Here is a 24,574-nt window from a genome sequence, read left to right as displayed (position 1 = left end):
CTTTTGTAAACTTTTTCTTAGTTTTGCTCTTGAGCTTTCTTTTGCAAAACAAAGTAATAAAAATAAAATTTTTAAAAATTTTTTTTATGCATCAATTTCAGAATTGCCCTTTATTTTCTCAAAGAAAATATGGTCACTGAAGCTATGACCGAAAACAGAGACCCAGTCCTTTTAAGGAAAAAAGTAGATCGCATCACATATTAAGTTGGCCACTCCTGTTATATAGCATCAGCCCAAAAAAAAAAAAAAAAAAATCTTATTTCACCCATCCACTCGCTCCAAATGTTTGTCAAGTTCTGCCCTGAATATATTTAAGTTATCAACTTCTACAACGACAGGTGGAAGTTTGTTCCACCAATCAACAACCCGCTGCTAACGGCAAACTCCGCACATCTATCCTACAACCGGCTTTCCTCAATTTGAAGTTATGCCCTCTCAGGTGATTATTGTGAGCAAGAGGAAGAATCCCATCCGCATTGGGTTTGCTCAAACCATTCAAGGCTTTATCCACCTCAATCAGATCACCTCGACAGGTGCCTAGTCTCCAGACACTAATTTGTAAAACTTAAGCCTTTCTTCGTTAGAGCAACCCTTTGTTCCATTCACTAGTCTTGTTTCCCTTCTCTGTACTCGTTCCAGCAGCTCTACATCCTTCTTAAAATGAGGCCTCCAGACCTGTATACAGTACTCAAGGTGTGGCCTGACCACTGCCTTATACAAGGGGATAATCACCTCCTTATCCCTGCTACAAAAATTCATATATAGCATTGACAAGACACCATGAGCTAGTCTTGCAGATCGTCTGCACTGCTCAGAAAACTTCATATCTGCCTGCACAATAACCCCCAGGTCCTTTTCATTCTCTACCACTGTCAGTGTGGTACCAAAGAGTTGATACGTTACTCTGGGATTACTGCTTCCCATATGCAGTACTTTACATTTGTGTGCCGACCGGGCTAGCCGAGTGGGTAAAGTACCTGCCCGGCAACCCAAAAGGTCGCGGGTTCGATTCTCGCCTCGGGCTTGGATCAAAGTACTGCAAAAACCTTGGGAGGTGCAATATGGCCACAGAAGCCGATGCGCCAACAACTACCAAATCAAATCAATTTACATTTGTCAATGTTAAACTTCATTTTCCACCACTCAGCCCATCTACTGAACTTTTCTAGATCCTGTTGCAGCAGTGTACTGGCATTAACAGCCCTGCCAATCTCTGTATCGTCTGCAAACTGGACATTAAGCCTGATATACCATTATCAACATCATTTATAAATGCAGAAAACAACAATGGACCCAACACTGAACTCTGCGGCCCCACTAATAACATTACTCCACAAAGAGCAGTGTCCATTGATTACCACTCTTTGTCTCCTCCCACTCAACCATTCAATTTGTGCAGCAGTCTTCCATGTGCAACAGTATCAAAGGCTTTTCTAAGATCCAAATATATGATATCAAAGTTATTCTTTGCATCCAGTTCCTTTGTGACTACATCATAGTATCCAATGAAATTAGTCAGACAAGACTTCCTCTTAACAAACCCATCCTGTATCTGAGCTGTAACTGAAGTCTTGTCTAGATGATCCTGCAATGCTTCTTAAATTAGTGCCTCCGTTAATTTCCCTGGAACAGAAGTTAAACTAACAGGTCTGTAATTACCTGTGCCTCCCTTTGTGGAGTGGGGGTCACATTTGCAGAGCTCCAGTTCATGGGCACCTCCTCTGAGTCCAGGGAAGCTCTCATAATTATGGCTAAGGGTTTGCTTATTTCCTTTGCCGCTGCCTTTAATATAACTTGGATAGATTCCATCCACCCCAGGTGCCTCTCTTGTGTTTATCTCCAACAATTTCTCCTCCACTTTACTCTCAGTTATTACAAGATTATCTTGCTTACTGCCAGAGTTGAATACATCTCTGGTATTCCCCTCGCTGAATAACTCCTCATGTGTGAATGTCGATGCAAAATATTCATTTAGTTTGTTAGCTACCTGAGCAGGATCATCAACAATTTAACTATCACTATTCTTCAAAATCTGTATTTGTGTCTGAACCTAAGAATATTGTATTTTTTGGAACAAAAAATACAATATTCTTAACTTCAGCCACTAATACAAATACAACTTCACTAATACAAATACAACTTCACTAATACAAGTTCAATATCAATTTCATTAGCCTTCTCCGTGCGAAGAATAAGACTGTGTATTAAGTGGTTCCATTCGTACAATAAAAGTAAAATGACTAAACAAAAATAAAGGACAAAAGTGAGTTTTTGAAAAATAAATAAATCTAAAGGACAGCTTCCTTAAATAAAAGACGTATGGTCACTGTAGTGAAAGCATACATCCACAATTTGTTACTGATAAGAAGTTGCACTACTTGGCTGAATCGCGTTGCATTCTCAAATCTTTTAATTACTTAATTAAAATTAAGTGATTTGTTATATAAGTACAAAATTATGCAGCACTAACGTAATGTGTGAAGGAGAGTGATGTTAACTTGTTTAACACGAATATTCATGAAAGTTGTAGGTTAATTATAGTATGTTGTTATTGCGATACTTATCACAAGTACAGGAAGGGAAGGAAATAATTTTTTTTTTCTATCAAATTATGTTTGTGATAAATTTTTCATGGATAGTGAATATTTTAATTTTCAATATGCGAGTAACAACGGTTATAATTTATCAATTTTGCATTCTAGAACTGCATTAAAAAAAGAAAATTCTTGTTTATTCTCCTGCAGGACGACTAGGACCGAGCAATTTACAGTTCATTATAGTTTACAATGAATAAAGCCATGAGCAGCATTTTGGTTATTATTATTTTTTTTTTTGTAGTTGTTGGCGCATAGGCTTCTGTGGCCATAATGCACCTCCCATGGTTTTTGCAGTACTTTGATCCAAGCCCGAGGCGGGAATCGAACCCCCGACTAGGGTTGCCAGGCAGGCACTTTACCCACCCGGCTAGGTTATTCTGGTTTATATTTCATTTACATCGTAATGATCTACGTAAATGACATTAAATCATTTACGTTAACAGTTGCGGTTGCTTCTAGGAAACCTAGAAATTCCAATCGTTACTACCATAAATATAAAATTCAAAATGATTTTAATTTATTATAATCATGATTTTCCTTTATTACTTCTTCGGGAAGGGTTATTTTTGGGTTGTTTTGTTTTCAGAGGTAATTTTCCAAGATTTGGATGAACGTTTTAGAAATATGTATGCTTTTTTGAATGTGTATATATTTTTTTACCATTCAGTATCCATTTAAGGCTATATTATTTATTTATTATTATTTTTTTTTCATTCATGTTGGCATTTTTTCTTATGTATCCTTATTGTCGTTGTCATTTTTTCCTAGATTACTGCAGGCTTTCCGTTTCAACACATAATATATCAAAATATGCAAAGAAGACTTTCCAAAATTAATAGAATCTTCATTATATTATTTTTTAATAAATAAATATTTTTTAATAAATCTTCATATTATTTTTTTTTTTTTGCACACTTGAATATCAAAGTTATGTTTTCTCGATCCGATTATTTGTACTGTTATATAATAAAAAATTTGTACTTCACATTATTGACTCGAACATAAGGTATATTTTTGCAACCTGTTTTTTTTTTTTTTTTTTCTTCTATTGTTGACAGCTTATTTTCGAAAAATAATCACAAAAAACACGTGTTTAGTTTAAACAATTTCTCTAAATTGGCGTCCTAAAATGTGCAACATTACTCAAGTTTCATAATAAAATGCAAAATAAAAGACATGTATAAATTTAATCAATAATAAAAAGCACTCTGAAAGAATATTTTATAAATTTCGACTTTCATGAATTAAATTTCAAATTCGTGTAAGTACAGTACAAGAAACTAGTTTTAATTTCCCGCTATACTGACGTCATAATGGAAGAGAAATAGAAGCTCTCTTTAACGTCCTCTCAACTGTGCATTTCAATCCCTCGCTCTGATATAAATAGCACCGCAGTAGCGTGGGTCCACTATGTCTTAATCTTCGCTCTCCGTACTAGCTGCGTGTTCGTTTTCAAAGATGCCTCCCCAACCAAGTGGAAAAGCCGTAAAGAAAGCCGGCAAAGCCCAAAAGAATGTTCGTGTTGGCGACAAGAAGAAAAAGAAGAAGAGGAGGAAGGAAAGTTTCAGCATCTACATCTACAAAGTGCTGAAACAGGTCCATCCCGATACAGGCGTCTCCAGCAAGGCCATGTCTATCATGAACAGTTTCGTGAACGATATCTTCGAGCGCATCGCTGCCGAGTCCTCCCGTCTGTCTCATTACAACAAGCGGTCCACTATTACCAGTCGGGAAATCCAGACCGCTGTCCGTTTGCTGTTGCCAGGGGAGCTGGCGAAGCACGCCGTGTCAGAAGGAACGAAGGCTGTCACCAAATACACCAGCGCTAAGTAGAGCGTGGCACTTTCCCAAACGGCCCTTTTCAGGGCCATCACATTGTGATAAAGGGATATCTCTCGTACGATCATGTTTATTTTTTTTAAAAATACGATAAACCCCCGCTGTTCGCGGGGGGTTACGTTCCTGAGAAATGCCGCGAATACCGAAAACGCGAAAATACTGAGTTATGGCTCCCATAGTAATAAAGGGGTTCCGCTCCAAAGTATGAAATTTTTAGAAGAACTAGTCTAAAATTTTGTTTATGTATGTATTATATGTGCCTTCATAATATGACTATGTACATAGTGAAATGCAAGCATATGGCATTGAAATGAAAATAAGAAGTAATTTAATATTAAATGTAATATTTATTAGAAATTTCAAACTAGCGCCTTTGCTAACTAAAAAACGTATCCCACCAGTGCTATCGCCAGTTTCGGCTCAAGTGTTGATAAAGGTGTTTTGCCTTTTCACGAATGAGGAATGAACTTAACTGAATTTTATTTTGAGTTCGGTCTTCTATCCACAGATTTAAAGCCTTTTACATTTTTTCTAATTTAACATCAAGAGTTAGGGCAAATTTTTGATGCAATTAGCGCGTTTTCACGGACACTACGGCGGATTTTTTCTTCCGATTTCTTGATTGATCGTACCGTTGACTCATTGATGTTTGCCACTGAGGAGACACTTTCACCATATCAAAAAACTCAAATTTTATTCGCTAATGTCATCACCTTCTTTGATCTTTTAACATTTCCACTGTTATTCGTAGCCATATTTTTGTACGGGTTAGAAAGAACTTGTCCACAATAAAGTCACTTTCTTCCGTTAACACACTTGAAAAAGTGTTTTACACTGCAAAACAGTAGATTTATCACTTTTGTAAGCATATCAATGTATAAATTGATAAATTTATTCAATTTATAAACATATAAATTAAAAGCAAACGACGAAACCTTCCATGACAAGCGCATAACACATACTAAATAAGGATTAGCGAGAAACATCCACGCTCGGCGATTTTGTTACCCCTCTACCCCCCACCCACTGAGCTCAGTTTTGAGAGGGAAAGATACTTTTAGCCACGCCCATGTTTTTTTATGGCGGAAAATGTTCAGGCGCTTTAAATTTCACATTTTTTCTTTTTATATTAAATCAGCGACCACGAATACAGATACCGCGAATAGCGTGGGTTTACTTTATTGAAGTGAAGTAAGTGTGTATTAATATTGGGTAAGTATAAATATCCAAGTGTAGTAAGTATAAATTTGTAATGCATCGCTGGAGTTTGTTCAAATTTCAGAAAGTGAATTTGCCACTCCAGTCAAATGTTTCGTTTTGTATTTGTAATTTTTAAACTTAAATTACATTGTATATTTTCCCCCTCACTGATTCCGTGCAGGAGGGGGATTGTGCGCCACCACCTGGCCTCCTATTTTCTGCAGTGAAATATCCGTCGTAGTACTGTCCGCTGAAAGTTAATTTTTCCCTTATTATATATATATATATAAATTTTTTTAAAAATGAAATCGAGAAAGATGGCAGGAAATATCTGAAGAAAAGGTTGTATCGTTATTTAAAACTGCTTGAACAAAGTTTACGTGTTTTTTTTTTTTTCTAATTTATTTGAAGATTTCATTTCTCCAAAATCTTTTCCTTTGATGCTAGTCTTCTTTCTGTTACACTTAGAATTTGGAATGGAATTATGTGACAAATTTTGTTGAAGTGGAAAGAATCAAAATCGAAAGTAAAATTACCTCGTGACAAGTGATTGAATGCATTGTTTTATCCTTAAAGGATAAGTTCTGAAAGCAACAGAGTGATTTTAAATAAAGATACCATTGAAAGAAATTATAAACATGTTACCCGAAATTGTGGAATATGAAAGAACTTTCGTCTCTGTGGCAGGACGGTGAAAACCGAATAATAAATTTAAGTTTTCTGATAAAATATGAAATAAAAATTATGATTTTAGAGATTTTGCCAAAGACAGTGAGTGTAATTCCCTTTTCAAATTAAGAAAGCCAGAAATATCTTTGAAACCATTGCGATTAGCAGTGCTGAAGCTGAGCGAGCCCTTAGCGTAATAAATTCATCCACTCAATCATATTGAGTGAATGAATGAATAATGTTGACAATTAAACATGTTGCAGATTATGATGACCATACATCTGAATCGAAAACCATTGCTTCAATTTGATCCGGATCGGTATGGCAAATGATTCCTCTGTAATCATCGCCCAGCTATCGAGCAAAGAAGATCGATAACAAATATTCATAAAGAAATTGTATATGGCAATTTTTAGAATAAATTTTTTTGAATATTTCTGTAATAATTTTTTTTTCATGTAATCTGTGATTTTTGTGTGCTTTTTCTAGAAAGTTTGTTTTTTATGTAATATATATATTGTGGAATTTTGTGATAGTTTTTATGTTATTTGTGATAGGGGAAATATTTCATGGTATTTTTTATTCGCAATATTAAAATTTTTTAATGAAAAAATGTATCCATTATATTTCCCTATTTAAAAAAAAGACGATTAAAATAGTTGCACGTGTTGTATTTGGTTTATGCGAAACATCCTTTGCATTTCTTGTAGGTATTTTGATTTGTATATGTTGATTGCGAAATAAGAGGTTTTTTTTATTGATCATTCACAAATGTTCATAATTTCTAGAAGACTATACAATGGATTTATGATAACTAAAGTAAAAGATGTATACTTGCAATTTCAACGTATCTAAATGTTGCTGGAAAACAGCTTCGATTGAAGTACCAATCTTGTAGTTTAAACGCCATACGCAGCTGTTAGGGGCGCCTAAAAATCGAATATAACGAAAATGTGAGAGAAAAAAAGAAATTGTTGACAAATACTTGTATTCTTGCAGTCATATGATAAATACTTGTATTGTTACTTACTGCAGTAGTAACTTCAGGAAGTATGGTTGTGACGTCATACTATTCAAGAATTCTAAAAAGACCTCAAAGACACCATTTTATCAAGTATCTTCGTAAGGAGAGACATGACAACCAGGTTTCTAAGTTTTTTTTTAGATAGACCTAGGAACATTTTACACATTCACTTATACGCATGGTTAAGGTGGTAAGGCCCCATCTGTTCCTCCCCCCCCCCTGATTCGAGTTATCGTACAAGTCACGAAAAATGCGTCACGCGCTCTAATTCTTCTCTTAGTGATTTCCTCCTTGACCCACCTCTCTTCAATCAGAAATTTTTTATTTTTGGCTGGTGCAGCATAAGCCTCAGTCTTCCTTGCACCATACAGCTGCTAATAATAATAATAATCACATTACTAGTTTTTTTTTTTTTTTTTGGTAGTTGTTGGCGCATCGGCTTCTGTGGCCATAATGCACCTCCCAAGGTTTTTGCAGTACTTTGATCCAAGTCCGAGGCGGGATTCGAACCCGCGACCTTTGGGTTGCCAGGCAGGCACTTTACCCACCCGGCTAGCCCGGTCGGCACACTACCAGTGGTGCGAGCGTGGGAAGCGCCTCTGGTGGAAGCTGCAGATGACGTCACTTAAGTGACCGATTCAATTTACTGAGCAGAAAGTTGGGAAAGCTCCGAGCCGATTGTAACTGTAATCCTTAATGATTTTAATCTTATTTACGTAAATCGTTACGATGTGAATGAAATATAAACCATAATAATAAAATAGTTTATTTAATAATAAATGCGATTAATGGCTTTATTCATTGTCAATATACGTAATGATATAATGAACTTTAAATTGTTCCGACTTAGTGGTATTGCCGAGTATAAACAAGATTTATTATTATGTTTTTTAATGCAGTTCTAGAACGCAAAACGGATAAACTATAACAGTTGTTACTGGAATATTGACAATTAAAATATTCACTATCCATGAAAATTATATCACACAAACATAATTTGATCGAAAAAAAAATTATTTCCTTTCTCTACTTGTGATAAGTATCGCAACGACAATTTACTCTAATAAACGTACAACTTTCATAAATATTCGTGTGAAAGTTAATATCACTCTTCTTCATGCATTAAATACGTTTTCGCATAATTTTATAACCACTTCAAACTTTAATAACCGTACGTAACAAAAGTGTAAAATACTAAAAACATCGTACGTTAAACATAAAAATTCAAGACGTTTTTAAAAGGACTGGGTCTCTGTTTTCGGTCATAGCTTCAGTGACCATATTTTCTCTGAGAAAATAAAGGGCAAATCTAAAATTGATTCATAAGGATAAAAAAAGTTTATTTTTATTATTTTGTTTTGCAAAGGAAAGCTCAAGAGCAAAACTAAGAAAAATTTTACAAAAGCATAAAAAAAAACACATATTCTAATAAAAATATCTAACATAAAAAAGACAAATCAATTTTCATATTTTTTGCATGAATGTACTTTTTTAAAAAGTCATAAAACTGCATACAACTCATATCAAAAATTGCATTTAGTATATATGCACGCTTCCACTGTTTAAACTCTTAGTTATGTTTTTTCGCTGGTCCACATATTGTTTATTACTGAAAATATTCTCTCAGTAAACATTTGATCTCGGGAGACAGACAAAATTCTAGAATTTTTAAAAGATATTTGTTTATCAATAAAATATCTAAATATCTCAACCTATTTATGATGGCAGGTCAGATCCTCATTTTGTCGCCACTCTTAAGAGTTTTTCTTAGTGACATAATTTTTAACACAACAAACTTCACCGAATAACTTCGCCATCGTCAATATTCATTTTACTTTTATTTGAAATAAAAGAAACGCTCTCCTTAGCCTTCGTCCACAATGGAATTTATCACAAAACAATCCATTCAAATACAGTACTTCCATATCTAGGAAGAGGAAGAAACTGTCCAATTGATTCAAATAGTCAATGCAGGTTTGTAAAATGATTGAACTGATCCCTTAAATAATTTTACATAAACGTTGTTTTGCTTTTCTTCTAATTCTGAAATGATTTTCTTAATATTCATTGGTAAAAATTCTTGATGTTTTTGTTCACTCAACTTTAATTTCAATTCATTTAAATTAACAAAAGTTTCACACATAGAAATATCTTGAAAATCAGAACGTGTTTATGAAAAGTTGAAGCTTGATTGTGAACGAAAAATAACCATGATTCAGCAAACGGATCGTTAAAAACGTTTTTGAGAACGGTGGGACATCTTTCTTGTTCCAAAAAAATACAATATTCTTAAGTTCAGCCACTAATATAAATACAACTTCACTAATACAAGTTAAATATCAATTTCATCTGCCTTCTCCGTGCGAAGCATTAGCATTGGCACATGATGCAAGAAAGCAAGCTTATATAGCAGGGGTAGCCAACAATTTGATCGTGATCTACCAGTCGATTGCGGATTTAATTTCGGTCGATCACGACGAATTTTAAATATACAGTCATCCCTCGATTTGTGCACCTTGTGTAATGAAATTTTTGGGATGGTAGATCGCGGCGCATTTTTAAGGAAAAAAGTAGATCACATCACATATTAAGTTGGCCACTCCTCTTATATAGCATCAGCCAAAAAAAAAAAAATTCTTAATTCACCCATCCACTCGCTCCAGTGTTTGTCAAGTTCTGCCCTGAATCTATTTAAGTTATCAACCTCTGCAACGACAGATGGAAGTTTGTTCCACCAATCAACAACCCGCTGCTAAAGGCAACCTCTGCACATCTATCCTACAACCGGCTTTCCTCAATTTGAATTTATGCCCTCTCAAGTGATTATTGTGAGCAATAGGAAGAATCCCATTCGCATTGGGCATGCTTAAACCATTCAAGGCTTTATCCACCTCAATCAGATCACCTCGACAGGTGCCTAGTCTCCAGACACTGTAATTTACAAAACTTAAGCCTTTCTTCATTAGAGCAACCCTTTGTTCCATTCACTAGTCTTGTTTCCCTTCTCTGTACTTGTTCCAACAGCTCTATATCCTTCTTAAAATGAGGCCTCCAGACCTGTATACAGTACTCAAGGTGTGGCCTGACCACTGCCTTATACAAGGGGATAATCACCTCCTTATCCCTGCTAGAAAAATTCCTGTATAGCATTGACAAGACACCATGAGCTTGTCTTGCAGATCTTCTGCACTGCTCAAAAAACTTCATATCTGCCTGTACAGTTACTCCCAGGTCCTTTTCACTACCACTAGCACTGTCAGTGGTAGTGAAACTTTCACTACCATTGTCAGTGTGGTACCAAAGAGTTGATACGTTACTCTGGGATTACCACCTCCCATATGCAGTACTTTACAATTGTCAATGTTAAAATTCATTTGCCACCTTTCAGCCCATCTACTCAACTTTTCTAGATCCTGTTGCAGCAGTGTCATTAACAAACCTGCCAATCTTTGTATCGTCTGCAAACTTGGACATTAAGCCTGATATACCATTATCAACATCATTTATAAATACAGAAAACAACAATGGACCCAACACTGAACCCTGAGGGCCTCCACTAATAACATTACTCCAAGAAGAGCAGTGTCCATTGATTACCACTCTTTGTCTTCTCCCACTCAACCATCCAATTTGTGCAGCAGTCTTTCTTCCATGTGCAACAGTATCAAAGGCTTTTCTAAGATCCAAATATATGATATCAAAGTTATTCTTTGCATCCAGTTCCTTTGTGACTACATCATAGTATCCAATGAAATTAGTCAGACAAGACTTTCCCTTAACAAACCCATCCTGTGTCTGAGCTATAACTGAAGTCTTGTCTAGATGATCCTGCAATGCTTCTTTAATCAGTGCCTCCATTAATTTCCCTGGAACAGAAGTTAAACTAACAGGTCTGTAATTACCTGTGCCTCCCTTTGTGGAGTGGGGTCACATTTGCACAACTCCAGTTCATGGGCACCTCCTCTGAGTCCAGGGAAGCTCTCATAATTATGGCTAAGGGTTTGCTTACTTCCTTTGCCGCCGCCTTTAATATAACTTGGATAGATTCCATCCACCCTAGGTGCCTCTCTTGTGTTTATCTTCAACAATTTCTCCTCCACTTGACTCTCAGTTATTACAAGATTATCTTGCTTACTGCCAGAGTTGAATACACCTCTGGTATTCCCCTCGCTGAATAACTCCTCATGTGTGAATGTCGATGCAAAATATTCATTTAGTTTGTTAGCTACCTGAGCAGGATCATCAAAAATTGAACAATCAGTATTCTTCCAAATCTGTATTTGTATTAGTGGCTGAACTGAAGAATATTGTATTTTTTGTTCCAAAAAAATACAATATTCTTAAGTTCAGCCACTAATACAAGTTCAATATCAATTTCATTAGCCTTCTCCGTGCGAAGAATAAGATCGTGTTTTAAGTGGTTCCATTCGTACAATAAAAGTAAAATGACTAAACAAAAATAAAGGACAAAAGTGAGTTTTTGAAAAATAAATAAATCTAAAGGACAGCTTCCTGAAATAAAGGACGTATGGTCACCGTAGTGAAAGCATACATCCACAATTTGTTACTGATAAGAAGTTGCACTACTTAGCTGAATCGCGTTGCATTCCCAAATCTTTTAATTACAAATCACTTAATTAAAATTAATTTTTTGTACTTAAATAACAAATCACTTAATTAAAATTAAGTGATTTGTTATATAAGGACAAAATTATGCAGCACAAACGTAATTAATATGTGAAGGAGAGTGATGTTAACTTGTTATGAAAGTTGTAGGTTAGTTGTCATTGCGATAATTATCGCAAGTACGGGAAGGGAAGGAAATAATTTTTTTTTCTATCAAATTATGTTTGTGATATATTTTTCATGGATAGTGAATATTTTAATTTTCAATATGCGAGTAACAGCGGTTATAGTTTATCAATTTTGCATTCTAGAACTGCATTAAAAAAAGAAAATTCTTGTTTATTCTCCTGCACGACCACTAGGACGGAGCAATTTACAGTTCATTATAGTTTACAATGAATAAAGCCATGAGCAGCATTTTGGTTATTCTGGTTTATATTTCATTCACATCGTAACGATCCACGTAAATGACATTAAAATCATTTACGTTAACAGTTAGGTTGCTTCTAGGAAACTTAGAAATTCCAATCGTTACTACCATAAATATAAAAATTCAGAATGATTTTAATTTATTATAATCATGATTTTCTTTTTACTTCTTAGGGAAGGGTTATTTCTGAGTTGTTTTGTTTTCAGAGGTAATTTTCCAGGGATTTGGATGAACGTTTTAGAAATATGTAATCTTTTTTGAATTTGTATATATATTTTTACCATTCAGCACCCAATTAAGGCTATATTTTTTTTCATTCTCGTTGTCATTTTTTCCTAGATTACTGCAGGCTTTCTGTTTCAACACATAATATAGCAAAATATGCCAAGACTTTCCAAAATTAATAGAATCTTAATTATAGAAATTAAGGCTTTTTTTTTTTTGCACACAACTTTCTTGATCTGATTATTTGTACTGTTATATAATAAAAAATTTGTACTTCACATTATTGACTCGAACATAAGGTATATTTTTGCAACCTGTTTTTTTTTTTTTTTCTTCTATTGTTGACAGCTTATTTTCGAAAAATAATCACAAAAAACACGTGTTTGGTTTAAACAATTTCTCTAAATTGGCGTCCTAAAATGTGCAACATTACTCAAGTTTCATAATAAAATCAAAATAAAAGACATGTATAAATTTAATCAATAATAAAAAGCACTCTGAAAGAATATTTTATAAATTTCGACTTTCATGAATTAAATTTCAAATTCGTGTAAGTACAGTACAAGAAACTAGTTTTAATTTCCCGCTATACTGACGTCATAATGGAAGAGAAATAGAAGCTCTCTTTAACGCCCTCTCAACTGTGCATTTCAATCCCTCGCTCTGATATAAATAGCACCGCAGTAGCGTGGGTCCACTATGTCTTAATCTTCGCTCTCCGTACTAACTGCGTGTTCGTTTTCAAAGATGCCTCCCCAACCAAGTGGAAAAGCCGTAAAGAAAGCCGGCAAAGCCCAAAAGAATGTTCGTGTTGGCGACAAGAAGAAAAAGAAGAAGAGGAGGAAGGAAAGTTTCAGCATCTACATCTACAAAGTGCTGAAACAGGTCCATCCCGATACAGGCGTCTCCAGCAAGGCCATGTCTATCATGAACAGTTTCGTGAACGATATCTTCGAGCGCATCGCTGCCGAGTCCTCCCGTCTGTCTCATTACAACAAGCGGTCCACCATTACCAGTCGGGAAATCCAGACCGCTGTCCGTTTGCTGTTGCCGGGGGAGCTGGCGAAGCACGCCGTGTCAGAAGGAACGAAGGCTGTCACCAAATACACCAGCGCTAAGTAGAGCGTGGCACTTTCCCAAACGGCCCTTTTCAGGGCCATCACATTGTGATAAAGGGATATCTCTCGTACAACCCTGTGTATTTTTAAAAAAATTATTTAGTATGAAGTGGAGTAAGTATATAAATTTATTATGCATTGCTGGACTTTTTGAAAAGTGGATTTGCCACACCAGCCAAACGTTTCTTTTTATAATTTTTAAATTTAAATGTACATTCTCCCTCCCTCACCGGTTTTTAGCAGATGTGGAAGGATTGTATGCCACTGGCTAGCCGACCTATTTTGTGCTATGTCCGCTGAAAGTTTTACTTTTCCTTATTTGAATTTTGAAGATTTCCTTTTCCAAAATCTTTTACTTTGACGCCAATATTCTTTATATTACAGTTTTCAGAATTTGGAATAGAATTACAGTATTTGACATCACACACACAATTTTACAAATGTTTCTTTGGGACATTTTGGAATACAAATAATACTGAAATCGCAGAATGATGTTAATCCGGTAACATTAAAACATAAAGTGGAGCCACCAATGTGAGTACAGGCAGTTCTCGCTTTAGGAGTTTTTTTTTTTTTCCAAGCATCAAGAAAATCCTAAATTAATTGAACATTCATAAATACCGGATTTCAAACCACGCTCCTAGCTATACATTACATGCTACCCTGCTTTACGACATTAATACGTTCCAGAGACACCATCGTAATGTGAAACCAATACGAATTCAATAACGCATTGTTTTTTTTTTTTTGGTAATTCTTTCTACGACCTCGGAAGTTGAAATTTTCGCTGTATAACTCTCTAAAAGGTTAGTTTTTATAATGGAAATTGTAGTAGTTACTTTCAACTTTCATCGTTATCATATGTTATAAGAACCAAATTTTGAGCTGCTTTGTGATATTTTTCTAAAGCACATTTCTGAAAGTCACGAACATAAAACAATTTTCACTTTCAGGTTTATTGCGCTTTTCTGTTACTACAAGCGACAGTAAACTCGATGTTATTGCATTTGTGAAAATACCGATAGCCAGAATTGTGTGGGTTTTTACATCATCATGGTGAAATGTGTTTGCCCTTTACTGAAATCTTCAATCGTATAAAAAACATTTTCAAAATCTCTTCATTCCTTTTTTTTTTTTAAGCATCGTAAACTTGGTACTCCGCGCAAATCGTATTAATTGCAATTTGTGCGTTCCGTTAAAACTGAACAATTTGGAAGAGTCCCAATATTACCTACAGTGACAATCTCTTTCAAAGGTGCCGGACTTCTGCAAATCTCTTAACATCCTTAGGATCTACCTGATTTGTGAGTCCTTCAGGGGGGGTATAGCTGCTGGGCAGTTCATCAGCCGATGACCACAGTAGTGTGATGCACCAGTTATGTTTTCTAATGTTTTGGGCATTTTGTAAGGCCATTTGCCAAAATTAATGGGAAATATCTAAAATAAATAATATATACAGTGAATACATTGCTAAGCACCAATTTTCAAGGCAAAAAATAAATTGATGAATATGCAGTATATACATTCAGTATACAGGCATACCTCGAATAACGAATAGGATGCGTTCCACGAAATTACTTCGTTAAGCCAAACTTCGTTTTCAGAGGTAAAAATACTATGGCCAGAATAGGGATACGTTCCTACGTAAAGAAAATGAAAAGCTTTTTTTTCGAACAAAGGAAAGTTTTATTAAATAAACAGTCAACTTACATACAAAGTGAAACCACATTTTAAAATACGAGTCTAAAGTTGATTGTTTATGCTCTTTTTCTCTTTCATCTAACAATTGCCTATACGGAGTTATTGCATTTAACACAGATCGCTTAACAATAACACTTCTTCCTAAATCAGGATCATTTTCACTAAAAAAATTTAAAACGTTTTCATTTAAGCATGTCATTTAAGCACCTTTTTAAATCTTTGGTTGTTAACACTTTTTCGGCAGGAACTTCTTTAACTTCGTCATCATTATCTTTGTCTTCGTTGCTAACAAGGTTTTCTAAATCTTCCACTGAAAAACCATCATCTTCTGCATTCAATAAATTTCTAACATCCTCTTCATCAACATTTTCGAAACCTATTGATTGAGCCATCTGGATAACTTCATTTCTGATTTCTTGGATGATGTTATTTTCTTCTTCTAGTACAACTTCTGGCCATATTTTGCGCCAAACTCGATTTAAGCATTTCTTAGTGACTTCTTCCAAGAACTATCAATGTTTTCAATTGCGTTTTTAATGGTGTAGTTTTTCCAAAAAGTTTTAACTGTCATTTCCTCTTTATCCTCTAGTTCAGTTAAATTGCTTAATGTTCGACGCAGATAATAAGCTTTAAATGATGCTATTACTCCCTGATCCAATGGTTGAATCAGGGAAGTTGTGTTTGCTGGAAGAAACACAACTTTGACAGGAATGCATGTGTCCAACGTGTTAAGATCAGTAGGATGTCCCGGAGCAAACAAAAGAGCTTTTTCTTCAAAGTTGTTTTTTTGACAATACCGTTTTACTTCAGGACAAAAGTGGTTAACAAACCAATCAGTAAATAACCCCTTGGTAACCCACGCTTTTCTATTTGCTTTCCATATTACAGGTAAATTCATTTTTATGTTACCTATTAATGCCCTTGGATTTTCTGAATGGTAAACTAATAACGATTTTAATTTATAATCGCCAGAGGCATTTGATCCAAAGAGTAACGTTAAACGGTCTCTGGCTGCTTTGAACCCAGCAGCTGATTTTTCTTCAATAGAAATGAAGCTTTGTGTTGGTAGCCGTTTCCAGAACAAACCGCTTTCATCAACACTGAACACCAAATTTGGAAAATTTTCACGTTCAATTGTTTCCTTTAGTTTTTTTGGAAACTTATTTGCGGCTTCTCCTGTTAATTTTACACTATGAATCCTGGCCCGTTTTTTAAATTTCTCGAACCAACCACGAGAAGCCCCAAAGGTTTCCGTAATTTCTTCAGTTTGTTTAGATTTCAGGTGATTAAACTGGAATATATTTTTTTATGTTAAATGGGGCTTGAAATTGCCGACTTCGTTATATCGAAGCTTCGTTATCAGAGGTTACGTTAAGCGAGGTATGCCTGTATATTACTGGTGTTTATAAGGCACTGATGTTATTAGAGCATACCTATCAAATAAATATTCAGATTATTGAGATGTCATTTATTCATTATGAACAATAAGCAAAAACAAATACATTTGAGGTTTATTTACTTTTTCACTGTTGGAAATATTCCAGTATATTTACATATAATTAATGTCATAATTTCATCTGTTCCTCCAGCAATTGAAAACATACGGCCATCTCGATATGCTCGGCTGACAGGAACTTCACTGGTATAACCCATTCCTCCCCAGAATTGCAGACAATTATCCATGACTTTTCTGCTTAGTTTACCACCTTTCAATTTAGCCATGGATGCAAGCAAAGTAACATCTTTGCCTTTCATTCTGGCTTCTGAAAATAATCAAACACAACAAAGTTAAAACTATGATTTCTTAAATCATTATATACTATTCTCCAACGTATACTGGGACACAAACATATCCACACCAGGGCAACCCACTGGTGTGAATATGAAAGTGCTAAGATTTGATTGCTTTACTGTTGTCTAGAGAAAACACAGTCCAACTTACATAGAAGTTGTAATTTATGTAACTGCAGAAGGAAAATTTTTTACAAAACCAGAATATCTTCATTAGTAAATACCTATCAGACAGAGGGACCCACTGGTGGATCAACAAGTATTTAGAGTGACAGCCACCCACCAAGTGGGACACCAAATGTGTCCAATTGTATATATTCATGTGAATGTGACTGAAATAATTTCCTCTTGCATTTTATACACAAATTATATATGAAATAATATAAGAACAAAATTAGTTTTCTTTATTGTTGTTGGGTTTCAGAAGTATTAGCTACTAATGCCATATTGCTCCATATTATATTGTCTGTAAACTGCATGTATTCTGCGGTTGATTTTCTGTTTGCTGGATGAAAAATCTGAGTTTTGCAGAGAAAAGACCATGCTACCCTTGCCTCACACTGACTAACTCGCCACATTGTGAAATATACCCATAAAAATACCTCTTGTCATCAATGGAACTTGAACCTAGGTCTTTTCCACCTGGTGTGGGAAGGACAGCGATTCTACCAACTGTTACCCACAAGGGCTTAGTTTTTTCTAACAAATAATATCTTACTACTGAAAGTTGCAATTACACTTGCAACTTACAAAAAAAGTTATAGGTGATGTACAAAAAATTTGATTAGAAAATGGGGCAATATCCACCAATAATTATACACTGAGTTCACTTTGAATTAATGCCCACCCACCTTATAGGAATGGACTGGTGTGTGATGCTGGTGAAGGCTCAAAGTCAGGAATGGCTGATTTAGGATTGTAGTTTGCACACACAGCAATCAGTTTTTGAGTGTCTACGAGGAAGAATGAATCAACATTGAGATCTTTCCAACTTCAAATGTGGAATGACTGTGGGGAGATGATCTGCAGGTGCCAGTATCTTGGTAACAGCCAATATGGTTAAGTGCTCCCATTCTATGGTGTTGCAAATCTACCATGATTAGCTCAATGGCAGTTAAAAAAAACCAGCTAAAGGTTACACATGGGATTGCTACATGTGGTCAACACCTGTAATACACAGCACAGTGGCCCAGCTAGCCACCCAATGTAGGAATAGTAAGACTATTCCTACATTGGGTGGCTAGCTGTAGGAATTCCTATATCCACATGGATTGTGTACCAGACATTAGCTCATACAGGCTATGGAAGTCGATGGGCATAACGGATACCCATGCTCACTGTGAGACATAAGAAACTGCGCTTTACATGGGCACATCAGCTTCAACACTGTACCACCATGTGGAAATCTGTCACCTGATCTGATGACTCCCATTTCCAACTTTATCATGCTGATGGGCATATCCACATTTGGAGAAGGCAATATGAGGCCATGGCACCCAGATGCACTATTGGTATTCAGTTCGGCAGGCTGAAGTTGGTGATGCTATGGTTTGGCATTTTAGTAGCATGCTCTGGGTCCTCTGTTAATCAACAGCTCAATGGGAATGCTTACCTTTCTATTGCAACCGACCAAGTACGTCCCTTCATGATGACAGTGTATCTAGACATCTCCAGTATCTATCAACAAGGCAATGCTCCATGTCACAAGAACCTGGCAGGTTGTTAACTGGTTTCAGGAGCATGACAATGAATCAGATCTCAATCCATTTCAGAATGTTTAGGCCTACCGTAAAAGGATACTGTAAAAATATGAGTGACTCGAGCAATTTCAATTTCGTAACTGCGGCCATGCGAGAAATCATTTCGATGGCGGAGAACCTCGACATAGGAGAAGCTGATGTGGAAGAGCTTGTGGAGGATCACAATTACGAACCAACCGTGGAAGAACTCAAAACACTCAGCGAACAGGAAGCAAAAGAGAGAGAAAAGGAAATTTCACTTGAAGAAGAAGAAGACAGGGAAAAGGGCTGATGCCAACAGTTGCCATTAAAGAAATTTTATTCCACTGGGAGAAGGTGCAGTCTGCTTGTTTAAAATGGCACCCCAACACTGCTGTTGTAACTAGAATGACTTCAAGGCTATCTTGAAAAAGAGGGAGAGACAGTCCACCTTTGATCAATTCCTCATCCCCATTCAAGCCAAGAGGAGAAGAGAAAGGGTAGAACAAGATAAATAAAACATCCTTCCAACATCTAAGGCTCAATGAAATGTATGTACTCATTATGTATTTTGTAATTTCGTTTGTTATATGGTAGAATATAGTAAAGTCAATAATACTGTGTATTTCTCTCCGACAACGAATTAATCAATTTTCCATAAACTTATTTGGAAAATATTGACCCGCAATTCAACTCTAATTCGGCGACAGATTATAGTCGAATTACGAGGCACCACTGTATAATGTTTTGGTTGGCAGCTAATAGAACTTCAAAATACCCACTGAATGACTTTCTTCATTTGGAGAAAGATGAGATGGGCCCAGCTAGTCAACCACTTTATAATTATGTCTTCCTAAAACTAATGGAACAAGTTTTGAATCAAGGTAGAAATGTAACCACTGATAACTCCTTTAAAAGTTTTGATTTGGCAAAGAAATTAGTCCAATAATACTACTATAGTGGGAACTGTGAATCATGCTTGTAAAGAAGTCCCAACATCCATAAAAAAAGAAGACAGAATTATATTTCACGTCAGTTTTTAAACTTCATTATTCCACTGTGAATCAGGCCAAAGTAAATAAAAATGTCATAATCTTGAGTACACTTCATACAAGTGTTTCAATAAATAATGGTACAAAGCAGAAGACCGACAGAGTACAGGTAGCCCTTGTTTTGCACTGATTTGCAATAGCACAAATCAGTAACCACAAGGCCATGAATATTTATTTTTGCAATTTTTTTATAAATTGAAAGTTTAAAATCATCAAACAAAATTTATCTGCATCACGCTGTACTATGAATCATGCACTGTTCACTTGATATGCATATGTGATCAAGAACAATCTGAGCCAATTACAGATGAGAAACTCGCCCACCAACAATCTTAGCCAATCAGTGATCAGCACATCTGTATCCTAGCTAGAGTAAAAGGTCCATGCGGTGAAGCATTCAGTTGGATGTTGTTTATGCCATTTACACATGTTGAAAATTTATTACACTAACATTTTTTATTAATTGTGCTATTAGTGATAGCCATGTGCAGTTTTTGCCAATTGATTAAATCAGTGGTTCCCAAACTACTGAGATCTATGGACCAATTTAAAAATGAGAAAAAGGTTCGTGGACCCCCTAAACACACACACTGATGAGCCAAAACATTACGACCACCTACCTAATATGATGTTGGTCCTCCACATGTGGCCTGGGAACATCCTACAAATCTGGGTGATGTCAGAACTCCTCTTAAAGTTAATATTGTCTACATGCCTCCTAATACAACTTCATTTTTGCAACCCATGGACCAGGGGGTGATAGCCACCTTTAAAGCTTATTACCTATGGCAAACATTTACAGAAATGGTAAAAACTTTAGACATTACCATCAGAGAATATTGGCGGTTGTTTGATGTCTTAAAGGGCATCAGTCACATTAACACAGCCTGGCAAGATGTGACTGTCAATTGTCTAAATGGTGTGTGGCATAAACTTCTAGATTTCATGCATGACTTCAGAGTGTTTCCTCTGAAGTCATGCATGAAATCTAGAAGTTTATGAGTAGGAGAAGTTTATGAGTAGAAGTTTATGAGTAACATTAAGAGTAGGAGATCAGCAGATTTACTTAACAAGTACAGGTCAATGTTGCAAAAAAGTCGCGAGTTAGGATTAAATTTGAAAGTGTCTGCAATTCTGCCCAGACACGATAGGAGGGAGTATATGATGAGAGCCTTGTCAATGAATTCGGCCCTGGAGGGAATGTGCAAGGGGGTAGAATTTTTTCCACCTGGTCTGTGCTTGTTGACAGGAGAAGGTTTTTCTACAGGGATGGGATACACTTAAATAGAAAGGGTGCAAGAATATTTGCTGATGCTATCGAGGCAGTGTTAGGTAGGTCGGAAAATTGCTAGCTTGGGGGGATTCACAGACTAAAAGGTTAAAAGTAGCCACAGGCAGAGGTGAAGGTGATTCTTGCACTACTTCTATTAGAATAAGCAGCAGCCTGGAGTGAGGGGTGCTGGGGGTTTCAGGGACTGATGGCAGTCATCGTGAAACAGGTTGGTATATGGGATGTGTTAAGGTAACTAAGAATAAGAATAGGTGCATGTATACCAATGCTAGAAGTATAGTAAATAAATTTGACGAATTTGAAGTGTTGGTCAAGACATCAAAGGCGGATATTGTTGGGATAGCAGAGTCACACAGATATTAGGAATGCAGAATTGGAATTTGGGGAGTACAATGTGTACAGAAAGGATAGGAAGGGAGGAGGTTTTATGCTGTTAATTAAGAAAAACATGAAATCAAAAGAAGTGCATCCTGTTGATATAGATGAACAGTGCACTGTTGAGTCAGTTTGGTGTGGCATAAGCTCTGTGAAAGCAAAAATAAGAGTAGGAGTGTGTTATTATTATTAGCTATATGGTGCAAGGAAGCCTGAGGCTTATGCTGCACCAGCAAAAAAAAAAAAAATCTGAATTACCCTGAGAGAGAGAGAGAACAAGAGTCAGAACTAGAAGGGAATCACCAAGAAAGAGAAGAATGATGATATCCAGCTCAGGACCCTGGGTGTGCCACGCCCATACTCACCAGTGTGAGCCCTTGGGGTTATGGGCCTAATGACTCGAATGAGTACAATGAACATTGTACAGAGAAATAGAGTGGGCTAGTAAATCAGAATGTCTTATAATGGGGGATTTCAACTTCCAAGATATTGACTGAAACTTGTGGGTTGTCACTCGCACACTAGTAAGACTTTTGTGGATTTATTGGATGATTGTTTTCTGCAGAAGCATGCTCGAGAGGCAACCCGAGAGGGTAATACTCTTGATCTGGTTATCAGCAGTGATCATTCGTGTATTAAGAATTTGCAGATAAAGGAACCACTAGGTGGCAGTGATCACAGTGTACTGATGTGGGATTTACTTAAAGATATAATTACCATCAGGGGTTGAGGAAAGGGTTTTTGGTTCTGTTAAGGTGACTACAGTGGTCTCAGATAGTTTTTAAATTCTGTACAGTGAGATCAAATGATGATGTTACCAACAGCAAATTCTTAGTGGGAAGCATTCAAGGAATTACTCGTGGATGTACTAAAAGTTTCATACCTATTAGGAAATAATGTTCAAGGTTTAGGACTAAATGATTGTCAAATGAACTAATGAGACTCTTGGCAGAGAACAAAAATGCATGGGATGCATATAAATTATCAGGCAACACAGAAGCCTATGGCAGATATAAGCTAGTCTGTAATCAAGTCACAAAGGAGGTTAGACAGGCGAAGGCAGATTACAAGAAATCTTTCGCAAAGGTTGCTAAGAAAAACAGCAAGGATTTTTTTACTTATATAAACTCCAAAAGGAAGGGGATTGGTCCATTTGATATCGATGGTTCGACTTTTGATAATCCTAATCAGATAGCAAACAAACTGAATGAGTAGTTTGCATCTACATTCACACATGAGGAGTTAAGGTTTGGAAATTCCAGAAGGTTATCAAATTGTAGCAGGGTGCTTAATGATTTTGTAATAACTGAAAACAAAGTGGAGGAGAAATTGTTGAAGTTAAACATAAGAAAGGCACCTGGGTGAATGGGATCTATCCAGTTATATTAAAGGAGGCAGCAAAGGAAGTAAGCAAACCCTTAGCCATAATTATGACAGCATCCTGGATTCAGGGCAGGTTCCCGTGCATGGACTGGAGATGTGCAAATGTATCCTCAATTCACAAAGGGGGATCGAAGGGTGACACGAGTAATTACAGACCAATTAGTTTAACTTCTGTTCCGGGTAAAATAACGTAGTCACTGGTTAAAAATGCATTGCAGGATCATCTAGACAAGACTGCAGCAATAATTCAGAGACAGCATGGGTTTGTCAAGGGAAAGTCTTGTCTGACAAATTTTATTTGATATTATGATGTGGTTACAAAGGAACTGGATGCAAAAAAAAATGTTTGATATTATATATTTGGATTTCAGGAAAGCTTTTCAATGGGTGCTGCTCTTCGTGGACTAATGTTATTAGTGGAGACCCACAGGGTTAGTTGTTGGGTACACTGTTGTTTTGTATATTTATGAATGATATTGATGAAGGTATATCAGATGATATACCTAAAGTTTGCAAATGATACAAAGGTTGGCAGGGTTGTTAATGATAGTGTGCTACTGCAACAGGATCTAGAAATTTGGGCAGATGGGCTGAGAAGTGGCAACTGAAGTTTAACATTGACATATGCAAAGTACTGCATATGGTTACCCCAGAGAAATGTACCAACTGTGTGGTACTACACTTCAGGTGGTAGAAAATGAAAAAGACCTCGGAATAAGTGTGTAGTCAGATATGAAGTTTTCTGAGCAATGCAGACAGGCTGCCAGGGCAGGTCATGGGGTTTTGTCAATGATTTACAGGAATTTTGCTTGCAGGGAAAAGGAGGTGATTGTTCCTCTGCATAGGGCAATGGTCAGGTCATGCCTTGAGTACTGTGTACAGGTCTGGAGGCCTCATTTTAGGTAGGATGTACATTTGCTTGAGCGTGTACAGAGAAGGGCAACAATATTGGTGAGGGGAATGACGGGATCCTCTTACCAAGAGAGGCTTAAATTCTGCAAATTGCAGTGACTGGAGACTAGGTAATTGCGATGTGATCTGGTTGAGGTGTATAAGGCCTTAAATGGGTTGAGTATGCTGAATTCTGATGGGATTCACCTACTTGTTCAGATTACTAACCTAATGGGACATAAATCCAAATTGAGAAAGATAGATGTGCAGAAATTTGCCTTTAGCCAGCGGGTGATTAATTGCTGGAACAAACTTCCATTTGTCGTGGAAGTTGATAGGTTAAGTAAATTTAAAGAGGAACTGGACAAACATTTAGAGGGAATTGTTTTGTAAATTTTTTTTTTTTTTTTTTGGCTGATGCTGCATAAGCTCATACACTTTCTTTCTTGCATCACATGCCACTACTACTACAACAGAAGCCACAACAGAATGTTGTAGAAGACATCAGCAGGCTGGCACAGTACCGGATTAAGGCACAGGCTAGCCTGTGCCTTAATCCGGTGATTTCCAATTGACTCCATTATATAAAGGGTTCTATTTGTGTCTGTTCCTCCAGGAATCTAACCCCAGCATAAATTTAGGGC

General features: G+C 36.3%; 3 protein-coding genes across 3 annotated transcripts in view; 2 read left to right on the top strand and 1 right to left on the bottom strand.

Moving 5' to 3' along the window:
• Positions 1-4,032: 4,032 nt before the first annotated feature.
• Positions 4,033-4,487, top strand: LOC150090850 (histone H2B-like). Its single transcript, XM_090380344.1, has one exon. The coding sequence runs from the start codon at positions 4,056-4,058 to the stop codon at positions 4,428-4,430; it is 375 nt and encodes a 124-aa protein (XP_090236470.1). The 5' UTR covers positions 4,033-4,055; the 3' UTR covers positions 4,431-4,487.
• Positions 4,488-13,357: 8,870 nt separating this feature from the next.
• On the top strand, positions 13,358-13,821 carry LOC150090849 (histone H2B-like). The gene has a single exon (XM_090380336.1). It carries the CDS (start codon positions 13,358-13,360, stop codon positions 13,730-13,732), a length of 375 nt encoding a protein of 124 aa, XP_090236462.1. The 3' UTR covers positions 13,733-13,821.
• A 3,123-nt stretch (positions 13,822-16,944) lies between these two features.
• The window catches only part of LOC150090848 (putative acyl-CoA dehydrogenase 6), a 65,636-nt gene continuing 58,006 nt past the window's right edge, over positions 16,945-24,574 (bottom strand). Inside the window, exon 8 of the mRNA XM_090374913.1 lies at positions 16,945-17,192. Within this exon, the coding sequence (XP_090231039.1) occupies positions 16,945-17,192 (248 nt within the window). The remainder of the gene's footprint in view (positions 17,193-24,574) is intronic.

This window comes from Mastigoproctus giganteus, chromosome 1 (assembly GCF_048544385.1).
Source record: "Mastigoproctus giganteus isolate SK-2022 chromosome 1, ASM4854438v1, whole genome shotgun sequence".
NCBI classification, from domain to species: domain Eukaryota; kingdom Metazoa; phylum Arthropoda; class Arachnida; order Uropygi; family Thelyphonidae; genus Mastigoproctus; species Mastigoproctus giganteus.
This window is presented reverse-complemented; position numbering and strand designations above follow the sequence as displayed.